This window comes from Bos taurus, chromosome 11 (genome assembly GCF_002263795.3).
Source record: "Bos taurus isolate L1 Dominette 01449 registration number 42190680 breed Hereford chromosome 11, ARS-UCD2.0, whole genome shotgun sequence".
NCBI lineage: Eukaryota > Metazoa > Chordata > Mammalia > Artiodactyla > Bovidae > Bos > Bos taurus.
Window position 1 is genome coordinate 32,423,724 of NC_037338.1, and position 15,077 is coordinate 32,438,800.

Below are 15,077 nucleotides of genomic sequence, written 5' to 3' on the forward strand. Positions count from 1 at the left end.
GAACACAGCCAGTATACAGGGAAAATAAGACTGAGATTTAAGCAAGCATTCAGGCTTCTGGAGTCACTGCCCTTGACCCTTGCACAATACTACACCCTTAACAGCCTTGTCAGTGCTGCCTCTTCAAATAGTCGGCTCTCAGAAGGCAGAAGCAGACTGGGAGAGATTGGGAAGAGTATGAAGGATGGAAATAGGTAGGTGAACAATGGAAAGGGCTTTGCAGGCAGAGCAGAGAGAGGTGTGAAATAGCATGACCTCTGGAGGTTTCTATTAGTAGTTCAACAGATCAGAGGAAATGGCTGTGGAGAAGAGTAGAGATAAAACTTCCTAGTGAGGCAGATAGGAGTCTAGCTGTGAAGGATGGACCCTGATGATCATTCGGGAATCTGCTCTTTATCTTAAATACTTGGATGTATTAAGGCTCATATCTGCATTTTCAAAAAGAGAAGCCTGATCCCTACCTAGGTAGAGATCACACTGAACTAGTTAAGAATATGTGAAGGCAGAAGTGATGAGATTCTGAACAGAGGCCAGGCTCAAGGGCAGAGGACCAGCTCACCTCAACATACTCTGAAAAGAAGCTGGCTGCATAGCCTTGAGGAAGTTATTTAGTTTCTTTGGGCCTTAAATTTCTCAATAAACTCTTTAAAATGTATATATCCTAGAAGTTTTGTTTACCAGTAATGAGGGGGAAAACACCTTCTAAATAGCAGTGCTTCTTTACATTTAAAATTACAATGAATCATACTTTTCTTACTCGGCACCATTAGTTTCAGAAGAACGAGCCTTTGTATACATTTTCAAATCTACACCCAAGTGTTTTTCTTTTCACTATGCACTAAAATTTGCAGTTAAAATCTACAGTAATTTAAGTAAATTCAGCAGAATGATTAGACTAGGGAAAATAAAATTAATTATTCATGTCACCAGTATTTTAAAATGCAGAGTGGTTATCAGGAACACACATAATTATAAGTAATGCAGTTATTTTTTAATAATGAAGCCACAGCTAAGGTTAATTAATATTTTTAATAAAAAATAAAATTTTGCTCTTTGGAGTTACAAAATGTTTTTTGTTAGCTTTAGATATTTTTCATGGAAATATGTGTGCACTCTGCTTACATTTTTCAAACAAATAGCATTAATTTTTTATGAGTATCTCCAAAGCTGCCAGGAAGCAATAGCAGTGTCCAACACATTCAAACACTTTTTTTGTTTGTACACTAATCGGGATTCTTTTTGGAACATTCTACAGGAATCAAATACCAATGAGTTCAGTAGGAAGTGAATACACATGTCCTGACAACCTACCAATGGTTTAAAATCCTCAATAGTACCTTTTCTTGAGTAGGTTTGCTACCTCTATTCTGAATAAAGTCTAACTGGAACCACTAAATTGTTGCAGTACATTTCACTCATACTTACTGATTCTGCTCCAGTCTACAATTTAATTTCTTTCTAAGAGTTGCAAACTATAGTCCCTCCAGTCAAAAACCAGAATCTCTCAAAGCCTTATTTCTCTCCTTTTTTAAGGTTTTTGAAATGAGATGAAAAGAAGATGAAAAACACTATGGATTCTTGAGATCAGGTAAGGAGACCAGAGTCAGTTTCTACTCTGAGTGTAAAAGACAGGGCCTCTCTATTATTCTTATGAAGAATGATTTTCTTGCAAAGATAGATTTTAAATATGTTGTCAAAGTAGAGCATAATACAATTTGTGAACTAAACTGGGATGCTTTTGAGAGTCAAAAAAGGATTCTATTAATAATTACATTGATATACCACTGGGTACATGGGGCTTCCCTGCTGGCTCAGTGGTAAAGAATTCACCTGCCAAGCAGGAGACATGGGTTTGATCCATGGGTCAGGAAGATTCCTGGTGAAGGAAATGGCAACCCACTCCAGTATTCTTGCCTGGGAAATTCCATGGACAGAGGAGCCTGGCAGGCTACAATCCATGGGGTTACAAAAGAGTAAGAAATGACTTGGTGACTAAACAAGAACAACACAGTTCAAGAGGTTCCTAAACCCACTTATTTTAGAGAGATAGCAAGCAAGGCCAGAGTGCAGCGAGGTTAACCATCTTGTCCAAGATACTCACAAAGATAGGAGGTTGTATTGAAACTGGAAACCTGTTGCTGTGATCTTTCTATTATACTATACCTTCTCTAACCAAAAGGCAATACCATGGATCCATATTGTCTACAGTATGTAATTAACTTTTAATATATTCTTAATGGAAAGAATACAACATTGCAAAATGTGATACAAAGCATAGACCAAAAGAAATGTCAAAATATTGATCTCAAAATAAACAATTTCCTTTCTTTACAAACTGGCAACCAAAGGGAATGAATATTGTCCTTTGCATGTTAACTTGCTTTAACTCATTTACATAAAGCTACATATACATCAAGGGCTTGGCTGGTGACTCAAGACAGTAAAGGTTCCGCCTATAATGCAGGAGACCCCGGTTTCATCCCCTGGGTCTGGAAGGTTCCCTAGAGAAGAGAATGACTACCCATACTCCAGTATTCTTGCCTGGATAATTCCATGGACAGCAGAGCCTGGCGGGCTACAGTCCATGAAGTTGCAAAGAGCTGGACATGACTAAGCAACTAACACTTTTTTCACATATACATCATAGATTGCCATATTATTCAGAAGAGCAGGGAACACTTAGCCATCAAAGATCTTGTGTAACACTTTTGCCTCCAAACCCAAGAAGGAAGATCTCAGCATCCTGAAGAACTTTATACTGTCAAAAGTTTGCGAAGATTCACTTTCTGGGATTATCTTTATAGAAAGTTTCTCTTTGTTAGGATGAGTGGGTCTTATGGAAACATTTAGATACTAAATATCATAAACAAAATAACTTTTTGTGAATTTTATATAATCTATATTAAAAAGTACTACTAATATTGTTATAGTCATATTTTTTAAAATTATTTAATCAGAAGGGTTGGTAAATGGATCCATTACTTCATGACATAGATCATGTCTTTCTAAAGTAAATATCAGTCTTAAAATTGATCACTATCAAGAGAAGAAAAACTTTTTTTTTCTTTTTAAAGCATATTCACTTTTAAATAAGAATGTAAACAGAATCTTATGGGATGACATTTTGTGAATTCTCTTTTATATTCTTTGACTCTGTGAAAACTGAAAAATACATTTCTCCCCACTACTTGCCTTGCAGAATGGCTGAAAAAACCTCATCTCATCTATCTGAAATGAATCCAATTTAATTCTGCTTGACCAAAAATCTGTTTCTATAGTTCTAAAACATGCAATCACCCTTCGGTACATAGGCATTGTAACTTAAGAGGCTCTGTGTTATCACTGAGGAAAATACACGTTGATTGAGAAAACAGTCCAGTATGGCTTTTGAAAACTAAATGACCCTCCCTGGCATACAACTGAGTAAGACAGTTGATAAAAGCAGGCAGTTATAGCCATTATGGAAGGAAGATGCCTCATCCAACCTGCAAAAATGGGTCAAAGGTTATAGTCTTAGACTGAGCATTACAAATCACTTTCCTATTGAAACTTCCAAGACTCATAATTCTAGCAAACACTTAAATTCTGTATATATCAATAATTTCTTTGTAGTTGGAGGGCAGTTAAAAATCAATTGTGAAGTAAAGGAAATTCACAATAAATTAGCCTGCTATTCAAAAATAAGCAATTTGATTTCTTCTCCAGTAGTCTCTCTTTCATACATTCACATTTTACTACCTGTAATCACAAACATATCCTTATGAGAGAATTTTAAAAGCTTTCAGTACAACTTTAAAACACTGTTGCCACAATTGAATATTTGTAGTATATTATTCTAAATTCTTTAATTGCTATTATTGGTCTGTTGAAACCTGAAGATTTAAAATATCTATTTTTTAATCAACCTAGTAATCTTTTATTTAAGTCAATACCTCCTCAAATGAACCAAGTAATCACTAATTGATTAGATCATTTACTTCCATAAACCATTGCTATCTTTAAACATGTTATAGCTTATAAAAAAAGAGAGTCTTTTCATCGGCAATTAATGGGCAGTTAACTATTTTCCTTTTACATTACTTAATATTATAAAATGCATAAATTTTAATTTCTTCATTTTTAGGTGTTTAACTTGTACATGAAATAGCTATTTTACACATATTTTCTTAACAAACATAATTTCTTACTACATAGCAAGTACTAATAAATAAAGCATATTAAAATGAGGCTGATACTTCCTTATTGGGGGATATATCTGGTTTACCTAAGAACTTAAGCAGCTGCAATTTCATTAATGATGAAGCAAGACTTCTGAGGAAAAAAAATCTGCTTAATTAAAATTTTATTCACAAGAATATTTCCAATTCTAAATGTCCTAGAATATCCTCTTTTGAATTATTTACTTAAAGGAAAAAGTTTATCATTGTTCTGTGTTTTGCTTTCCTATATCAGATTTGCTTGAATAACCTGCTTATTGTTAAATAAGCCACACACAATAAACACAACAACAAATCATTAATGAAGTAATATCTTAATTGAATTGTATACTTCTTGTACATTGTGACATTTAAAATTTTTTTCCCCTAAAAATTTAGACATAAGATTGAAAAATAAGCTCAGTGAATATTTTGGGTGAGGGCAGTTAGCCACATAATGTACAAAATATGTTGGCCCAAGACAGTTTTTAAATACCATATTTTGGGTCTTTGTACTCAGATAAACTAATAGTGCATTTTTTCCTATCAACAGTAGAAGAGTAGACTTATCGTTCATGACAAGACCCACGTGCCTTCCAATTCAAAATTTTCAGACTTCAAAATACAAGTGCTGTAGGTAATTTCTTTTTTAAGATTTTCAGAACTTGCTTTTATTTAATTTTGATAAAGTTTTGAGCTTGAACAAGGTCTTGCAGATACTTCATTAATTTACTTGTTCATTTAACTTAAAAAGTGAAAACCGTGTATAATGCTCAGACAATCCCCTTAGCTTGGTCTAGACCAAGGTTACTGGATCAAGACCATCAACCTAGCCACACACAAACCAATACAAAGTTTACCAAAGTTCACAAGCCACAAACCAACATTTAATCTTCAAATTGAATCCATTATATTAAGCAAGTCTCAAAACAGCCATAATGATTGAGATCAGAAGTAATCCCATTCTAGAAAAGACACACATGCAGAAAAGTCCACTTTCATAGTCACAGATTCAAAATGAAGAAATGAAATCCAGGTACTCACCTGGCTAACAGGTTCTTTCGTAGGGGGCTTTCCTCTTCTGGCTGTGCTAGTAGCCAGGGTCGTGGTGGTCTCCATAATTGACGTGGACATCTCTGACTGCATGGCAGTGGCTGTCGACTCAGTTGTCATAGAGGAAGGCACTTCACCAACCAGTCTCACATTTCCCACTATGGCGATGTTGGCATCATTTTCGGCTGCCATATTCAGAACTTTCAAGCCATTGTAGTAAAGCCCAGAGAGCTGACCCTGGAAGGGCTGGCCCTGCTCTTTCCCGCCAATTATTATGGTTGCTTGGCTATTGAAGATTGTGAGCTGACGCCCTGTAAAAATAATATTACATACATGCAAAAATGTTGATTGTGAACTCTACATTCTATAAAGGATGATAAAACAGATCTTTCATGGGGTGGATAATGAGAGCAATAAACTATAAGAGAGGCATTTGACTCATAATTCATTGCTTATAAATGAGGTGTCCATGAAATGCATAATCACTGGCAAATACTTATAAATTCTCAACTTATTGTAAATGTAGTGCCTTTGCTAAAAGACCAATCAAAGATATATATTATAAATCAATTTTCAGTGGATCACTTTCTCTTTTACCTCAAGATCTCAAATCTAAATTGATAAATTAAAAATATGTAAGATATCTAACATTTCAAGTATTTGTCATTCTAAAATTACCACTGGCAGAAACTAGTCTATAGCAGCTGAAATCTAATTTAAATTTATTGTAAAAATTTCATAATTCACATAATGGTCACATGTATCCATATGCTTTTCTTTAGAAATGTTTATTTTTTTGAATGCAATAGTCCATTGTTATTTGAATTATTCTACTTTTCTGGCAAATACACTGAAAAGAAACACATGGTTTACACTGAGTGTGTCAGAGACAAAACAAAGAAACAAAAACTCCAAAAAGATTTTTCTGATTGGCTTTCAGCAAGTCTATTAAAACAAAACAAATGAAAAAAAACACATAGCTTCAGATGTAAAAAGCGGCTTCAGGAATGATACACAAACCGATGGAGAAATTATGGCACATTTCCATTAAACAGCAATCCTCAGCAACAGTACCAAAATCATCAAATTGAGTATCCATTTTTAGCAGATTGCTCTCTGTTCATAAAAAGCATGCACACAACTTTAAGTTCAGTTTTAATTAGGGCTTGTTCCCAAATGCTCTTAGAAGGTTGCAAACGTTAAAGGGACTTCATTTTGACTGGCAATCCATATTGCCCACTATTTAAGATGCCTAGAGTTTAAACCAAGAGTTTTGTTTGTTTGTTTGTTTGTTTTTCAGGACCATAATAAAGATATCAGAACTACATATATTTTAGTTAATAATTTAGAGGCTGGAACATGTAATATAATCTATGAATGATTTATCATTTTGGGTTAATGCTTGCTGTGAGTACCTTCATAGATTGAGTTAGTGGATTATATTTAACAGTCCCTTTAACCTTAAGTTAACAGGGTAAGATTATTAAACAGCTGGTACGTCTAAAAATGTATAGAAAGTATTATACAAGGAATGCAAATATTACTATCTACATTTTACTGTTTTAAATCTGTTTTTAATTTAGTTTTACGGAAAATTTATTTTTTATGTTTATTAGTGTTACAATGAAGTACTACTTGGTTATGTTCAAATTATTTTTTTATTTGAAGTTTTAATCAATGTTTTTTACCTTTGTCGAGTAGCCATTCATCAACTACTCGACCAAGTCGATATGGAATTCGCTGTCTAGCAATCGCCAGGCGCTCGTTATCATTGTTTCCTTTAAAGTTTAAAGAGACATTTCATTGGTTAAAATCTGTAAGGTCAAAGGTTAAAAGTTAATACTTAAAGCTTGAGCTATACAGTTGCCACATGATTTTTTGAAATTTGGAATTTTAAAAAGTTCTACCTAGAACATTTCATGTTTCAGACTTGTCATTCATTCATTTATTTTATTTTAGCAAACAAAATTATTCCTATGTTAATTGAAAATTAGAAATCTGCATTTGAGCTAGGTTATTAAAACTTATGTTATAGACAGACCCGAACAACCAATTTAAACAGCATATAATAGCTTTGCAAAAAAATGACCGTTGATCTCAGGGTTTTGTCTTTTTGATGTTTCTTATTAACTAGTTAAACATGTTCAGGTGAAACAGGTTTAAGTTTTCAAAATACATTCAATCTCTTATTCCAGATTAGTAATTTATGAACACCAAACTTAATACCATCTTTGGCACACTGAAGCATCTAAAATAGGCCTAGCATACTTTATGTCCTATTCAGAAAAGAGAAATTCTTATTCATCTCATTTAAGGAAACCACAAAGTCTGAATAGTTCTTACATATTCCACAGAAATCGGTTTATCAACCACTTGGACATCATAAGGGAATGCATCTTGCATCATCCAAATATGTTATGATAGGAGAAGGCTTTGACAAAAGTGACTTTATTTGAGTGTCCTTCAGTTTCATTTAAAGCTTGACATGCTGAGGTGTATAACATTTGAAAAAAATTATATACTCAAATATTTGCTTTTTATTAAACTATTCTAAAAAAGGCATGATAGCTTCAGGAACAAACACAAGCCACAATAGTGGTTCCGTATTCATAGCTCTAACTATGTAGGAGCCTTGATACTTTGAACAAAAAATTAATCTAATAAAAACATAGTTTAAAATGACCTTGAGTATTGCTTGCAAATAGATGACTGTTTTCTTGATCTATAAAGCACTTAGGAAGAATCTAGGCTTCCATCTCAGCACTCAATTGTGTATATTGCCAGAAGTTTTTCTATTCTATGAAAATTAGTTAACATGGAGTCTTGCACTAAGGAATTTTAGTAATAGCTCAGATGGGAACTCAGAGGTGAAAGAAATGATGAATGGTAGTACTGCCCATAGGAAAAGACCAGAGCATTTTACTGGGGAAGAAAAAAGATATAAATTTTCTTTCATTTAGAATAATTAATGTGTTTTCTTGGGCTGGTCTTATTATATACTATACTTACCACAAAAAACCCACCATGATATTGGTCACATACTTTTAGAGAAAGAGAAAAGAACTGTCATTTAGACTTTATCAATTTGTCTTCTGAAGTTTAATATGACTGAAAATATTTCATACATTAGAATTTAACTGAAAGTACAAATATCAAAATGGAATCAAATATACAGTTTAATAAAAACACATATGTATTTCTCTGTATTATGAAGTTATTAAAATGTTAGAATATTTTTTCCTATGGGAACATATATTGGTATATTGATAATTTTCTAAAAAGGATAATATAGCCTAAATTACAAGTCTATCTTCATTTTCAAAAAGTGTGTTCAATTTACATTCTCTTTTGTGTACCTGTATACATATATATTTGGAAAAATATACTAAAATTTAATATTGGTTGTCTTATGGCAGCACATTTATTGATGAATGTGTTTTTGACTGATATATGATTTATGTAATGAACATGCTTATGTACATAATTTGATAAACTATTTTCAAAAACACATAATCTTTGCTCTATGGATTTCTTTGTTGACCAACACGCATACCAATTTACACTAGTATAATGCTCCTGACAACTTTATAATTATGTAGCTCTTTGTCCAAGTTTTTATGCTAGAGTGTTCCCATCATCGGAAACGATTTAATATTCCCTCACACACCACCCAAGTCCAGACTACAAATAACCTCTTGCCAGTTACCACTACAATATATTAATAGATCTCTCTGGATCCTCTCTGCAATCAGTCCCACCCATTCTCCACACTGTCAGCTACTACCCAATCATGCTACTTGTCTATTGTAACCTGCCTGTTGCCTATAGGATAAAATATCAACCAACATGATGAGGTTTATGATGACTTCCATGATCCGGTCCCTTCCCACCTCCCCTTCCTCATCTCAAAGTGGTCATTGCCTTGCTCTCCTCTTTCCATCCTCATGGAAACTGAGACTTCTTTCAATTCTTCTAAAGCCCTCCTTTCACCTCTCTGGGCTTCTTCATTTGTACTCTCCTCTACTTGACTTTCTCTCACTCCCAGCTCATTCTCATCTTTCCTTAGCCAAACATGACTCATTAAGGGAGTCTTCTTGGCAGGAACATCAGTTCTCAGGAGGTCTTCACTGATGTTCTCAAGTTAAATTAGGACACCTGAATAAATACCTTCCTTGCACTTGATATATGCCCTATAGAAACAAGAACTAACCTTGTAACTGCACATTCAATAAATGCTTTCTCTCTGAACTCTGAAATTCCATGAAGTCAGGTATTATTTGTAGTGCTTACTGTTGCGTTTTCAGTGTGCACACAATACCTATCACACGAACTCCAAAGCAATATTTGTAGAATGAAGTAATAAAGGAAATCTTGTTTTAAATTCTGATAGCTTCCGTGGCACCATTATCTCATCTTCACAGGCTAACAACATTCACAAGAAAGCAAACACTTGTGCCCAGAGGATAGACTGCATGTAACTAAGTTTCTCTTTGTACTCTTCAAAGGAAACATGTCAATTATAATTTTAGGTCTTTAATGATTTGAATATCCATTTAGCCAATCAGTTCATTATTTTTTAATAATAACTGCCCTATACCACAAAGTAGATAATCATAGTTATCATTAGTAGGGAAGGTAGAGAGAAACCCTCCCAGGTGGCTCAGTGGTAAAGAATCCACCTGCCAATTCAAGAGACACAGGACACGTGGGTTCAATTCCTGGGTCGGGAAGATCCCCTAGAGGAAATGGCAACCCAGTCCAGTATTCTTGCTTGGAAAATCCCATGGACAGATGAGCCCGGCCAGGTTACAGTACATAGGATTGCAAAGAGTTGGACATGACTGAGCATGCACACACACACACACACACACACACACTCAAAGTATAGAGAAAAGTCTTACATAATACAGATGGAGGAAATAGATGGCTTTTGAATGATATTGAAAAGAGTGCATAAAAGCACAAGAATACATATATACACATGCATACACACATACAGTTTGCCCTCATACCTTTAACTGGCACCCACAGAACAATTAACATGATTGCTATAGCACAATTTAAATCAGCAATAGCTTTGGAAGATTCTTGATGAGACTCAGCTTAAAAAACAAACAAAAAAACCCCACTGAAATCCCAATGAATAGCAAAGAGGTGATCTAACAAGAAGAAAAAATTAGAGTAGGCAGCAGAGATAGATATAAAATGACATGATAATATTTAAGAAAGATAGCCATACAAATGGGGTCATACAATCCTATAATTCCCGAATTTCAGATGCCTTTTAGTTGATAATAACTTTTAAATTGGAATATTTGATTTTGAAATCCAGTTTGTTGTTGTTCAGTTGCTAAGTCATGTCTGACTCTTTGCAGCCCCATGGACTGCAGCACACCAGGCTTCCCTGTCCTTCACTATCTCCCAGAGTTTGCTCAAACTCAGGTACACTGAATTGGTGACGTCATTCAACCATCTCATACTGTCATCCCCTTCTCCTCCTGCCTTCCAAGGACAGACTTTATTCTTGGTGTAATGGATAGGAAATTAGATGGTGCTTACTTCATTATATGTTGACTTTATTCTCTAAATTTTTTGTTCTTCTACTAGAATTAAAAAATTAATGTCTTTTCTTCAAAAAAAATATATAAATACATTCAGTTCAGTTGTTCAATCATGTCCAATTCTTTGTGACCCCATGGACTGCAGCCCGCCAGGCTTCCCTGTCCATCATCAACTCCCAGAGCTTGCTCAAACTCATGTCCAATACATTATTGACAAAGACACATCTGATTATAGTAGAGTGACAGTATCCTTCTAACAGATGATTCCCAAACTCCTTCTAGTAGTGGGTAAGAAATAGCTCAGATTGTTTAAGTTTGCCAGGTATAAGCCCATATTTCGCGTCTACCTCATGATTTTCATTAACAAGTGGAACATGAAAAGTCATAAATTAGGTATATTATTCTAAGACACTGAGCTTCTCAGGTGGCGTTAGTGGTAAAGAACCTGCCTGCCAATGCAGGTAAGACGTTAAGAGACCTGGGTGATCCCTGGGTTGGGAGGATGCCCTGGAGAAGGAAATGGCAATCCATTCCAGTATTCTTGACTGGAGAATCTCATGGACAGAGGAGCCTAGTGGGCTGCAGTCCATAGGGACACACAGAGTTGGACTGAAGCAACTCAGCAGCAGCATTCCAAGATATTGGCCTAAATGCCAATTCTTTACAAATTCATAGTGCTATATTATTTACAACATATCCAGTAACTCTGTGTGATTGTGTTAATTTTATTTAATCTTGTCCACATTTTGGTATACTTCTAAAGTTTACATAAAATATAAAGGACATAAAAACAACCCATTTGATCAGGAAAGGTCAAAGATAAATATCATTTCTGATGACCTTTTCTTTGGAAAGTGTTGAGATTTGATACCAAGTGTGTTGGGATGTAGAAATATTACATGGGCTTTCTGCGGACGGTCAGAGGTTGCAGGTTTATACTGATAGAAGATATTTTTTAAAACGAAAATGTATCTGAAAATCCAAATCAAATCAAAGGTGAGAAGCTATTTTCATCTTCAAGTATCCTAAATCCAAGGTGAGAATAAAGCAGTAATGACCCACTTATCTAAGACTTTCTCATTTTGGAATAATAAAAATGGTCCAAGTAGAGTTTCAACTTTTTAAAAAGCGTGCAAATCAACTACAGCAATCTATCGAGCAGATAAATTAGGCTTATAGAACCAGAACTTCTCATTGCATAAAGGATAATAATTTAGTCACATACTTCCTTTATTCTAATAAAAGTGGAATGAGGTTTTCTTTTTGATTTATTTTTTTTTTATTCTTCAGTTAATTTTATATGGGTGAAACTTGGTACCTCCACTGAAAATGTCACCAGTAACATGTATGTCTATGTTAAAGTAATTTTTAAGTAATAAAAGAGTATGTAAATTTTGGTTTGTTTTTCTTTAAATTGAAGGATTTGGCAATTTTTAATTAATAAATTTAAAAATTGAAATATCATTGATTCCTAACATTGTATCAGTTTCAGGATTCAGTATTTTTGACAGGAAGCAGGCCCCATGTGGGGTTTCCCTGGTGGCTCAGTTGTAAAAACTCTGCCTGCCAATGCAGGAGAGGTAGGTTTGATCCCCAGGTGGGGAAGATTCCCTGGAGAAGGAAGTGGAAACCCACTCCAGTATTCTTGCCTGGGAAAACCTGTGGATAGAGGAGCCTACTGGGCTACAGTCCACGGGGTGGCAAAAGAGCTGGACACAGATTAGTGACTAAACAACAGGTCTTCATGGAGTAACACTACCACCAACTGATAGGTTCTAGCTCTAACTGGTGTGGCCACTTAGGTTTAAGGTACTAGGACTCAGTGGTAAAGAACTTTCCTGTCAATGCAGGAGATGTGGGTTCGATCCCTGTGTCAGGAAGATCCTCTGGGGAAGAAAATGGCAACCCACTCTAGCATTCTTGTCTGAGAATCCCATGGACAGAGGAGCCTGGTGGACTATGGCCCTCAGGGTTGCAAAACAGTCAGACATGACTTAGAGACTAAAAAAACAACAAGCTATGTATAATGGGGCATTTCAAACAAAGTTCCACAGGTGAAGAACAGAAAGGAAAATCTGATCATTCAGACCTAAGAGTGTAGCATCCTCAATTTTGATTGAATTCCGGATAGTTTTACTTTCCCATCTAACCAATAACATTTGGTCACAGTATAGTGTATTTATATATTTATTTTTTATAAATCAGCAGATGTCAAGGAAACAAGAGTAATTTCAAAGAATCAAGGTAAGCAGCAAGGAGTAATAAAACTCAAATCCTTGACTTGGAGTTAAATTTCATGGTGGGACTCAGAAAACAAAGGGAATAAAATTATAATCATATTTTTATGACTATTGGTGAGGAGAGACAAGCTATATGAACTTCGCTAACATGTTTTTCTACTCTTATTTTCATAGATCTCCCCTGATGTGTAATTTCTCCTTGGAAATAAAAGTGGCAGTTTTTGATATGACATAGTAATATACGTGGAAAACAATAAGGAAAAGCAACACTATGAACCCAACATTTGTTCAGAATAATATGAAAGTGAAAACACAGATACTTGCTTCTTTTGAAGGCTTCTTAATTCCTGCTCTTTTAAACACTGGGAAAGGAAACACAAAAGGGTTCCTAAAAGCTATACATATTGCAGAGAAGCTTAGGAGTCAACTTTTAGATTTTGTCTATAATTGAGAACATGGCATTTGGATATGCCTAGACCCATAAAGCAAAGTAAAAGTTCAACATAATTTTGAAAAATTACTCAGGTGTTAAAAGCAGAATCGTTATATAATTTCCAACGAAATGCTGTACTAGCAATTGTTATACAAATCATACAATATAGTAGTACCTAATTTAGGTAGTAATATTCCAAATAAGTAGATTTTGAACATAATTGACACTCCTGAAGGGACAAAGTTGTTAAAAAAATGTAGATGTTCTAATGAAAATATTTGTCCTGTATATTACATAATTTGCTATGATTTTTGTTGGGTACATAACAAACATATACATCCTTTGGCTTCTGACTTCTCTAGTTTCATCTTGAAACCATGTATTTCTAACTCTTTATATTCTAGTCACTGGACTTCTTTCAACTTCTACAAACAAGCTAATCCTCTGATGCCATTCACCTTGCTTTGCAAATTTCCTGCATCTCTGTGTACACCTCAGCAACCCCACTCATTCCAACACAAACACACATACATACACACACATCTGAGTCTGGCCAACTTATTTCTCCTTTTGATATTATTATTTATCATAATTAATATATAATATAAAGTATCATATAATTTATGATAAATAAGTATATTATTTATGATAAATTCCCTTTATGCTTGGATTTCATATTGCCTTTGTTTTTCCTTCCTTGTCCATCTCTTATCTCTGTTCTCATGCCACTCATCGATGTCATGGATCCATGTCTACTCTTTCTAGACATACCTTATGTCCCCAAAAGTCTTTACTTTCCTTTTCTAGTTTCAATAGTCAAACCCTTTGTTTCTTTAGTATAGCTTAGGTAGACATTAAGAAAGCAATCTGATTCAATGAAGTCAACATACAAGCACTGACCGTGTACTCAAAGTACTGTGTCAGGCATACATGCTTGGACTTTGGCTGGGGAGTCAAGGGCCAAATTAAAAAAGTTAGATGGAAATTCAACATAATACATAACTTGGTATCCATCTACAATAAACCACCGTTTGAATTGTAGTTGCCACAGAAGTTCACAGAAGAAAATGGATTAGAACAAAGAAGGTGTGACAGAACACACAGGACTTTACCTAGATTGCAAATAATCTAAATCTTATTGAAATTACAACCAGATAAAAAATGTATTGTAATGTGGATAGTAATCTTCAAAAGGTTGATAAGTAATTATTCTCTGTAACTTCATAAAACTCTACACTCCTACATCTATTTTATAATCAATACATTCTCTAACAGAATATATTTTGACTCAAAATAATTACAGATATGAATAAAAGAGGTTAAAATACTTCTGTCATGCAAAGTGAAATATGTAATACACATAATCTTAGGACTATTAAGTAAAACACTATGTCAGTTGGCAAGAATTTGAGGGTAATAGGCAGAAATGAAAATATTCGTGTTAGGGTGGAGGGATGATGAGTGATATTTTCCAAAATTTAATTGAATATTGTTGGTATATTTATAAACACTGTAATTTTGCCCCTACTATTTCTTTAAAAAGAAGCATTTTCTACAAATTAAATGTAGTATCTTAACACAATGTTATAGCAAG

At 34.4% G+C, this 15,077-nt stretch overlaps 1 protein-coding gene across 22 annotated transcripts in view; it reads right to left on the bottom strand.

Annotated features, from left to right (window-relative positions):
* The window catches only part of NRXN1 (neurexin 1), a 1,252,733-nt gene that overhangs the window by 148,325 nt on the left and 1,089,331 nt on the right, over positions 1–15,077 (bottom strand). For 11 of the 22 annotated variants that reach the window (XM_059891008.1, XM_059891011.1, XM_059891009.1 and 8 more), the window contains 2 exon segments: positions 6,938–7,027; positions 5,241–5,560 (listed from right to left, as the gene is read on the bottom strand). In XM_059891008.1, the coding sequence (XP_059746991.1) occupies positions 5,241–5,560; positions 6,938–7,027 (410 nt within the window). 22 annotated transcript variants of the gene reach the window in all.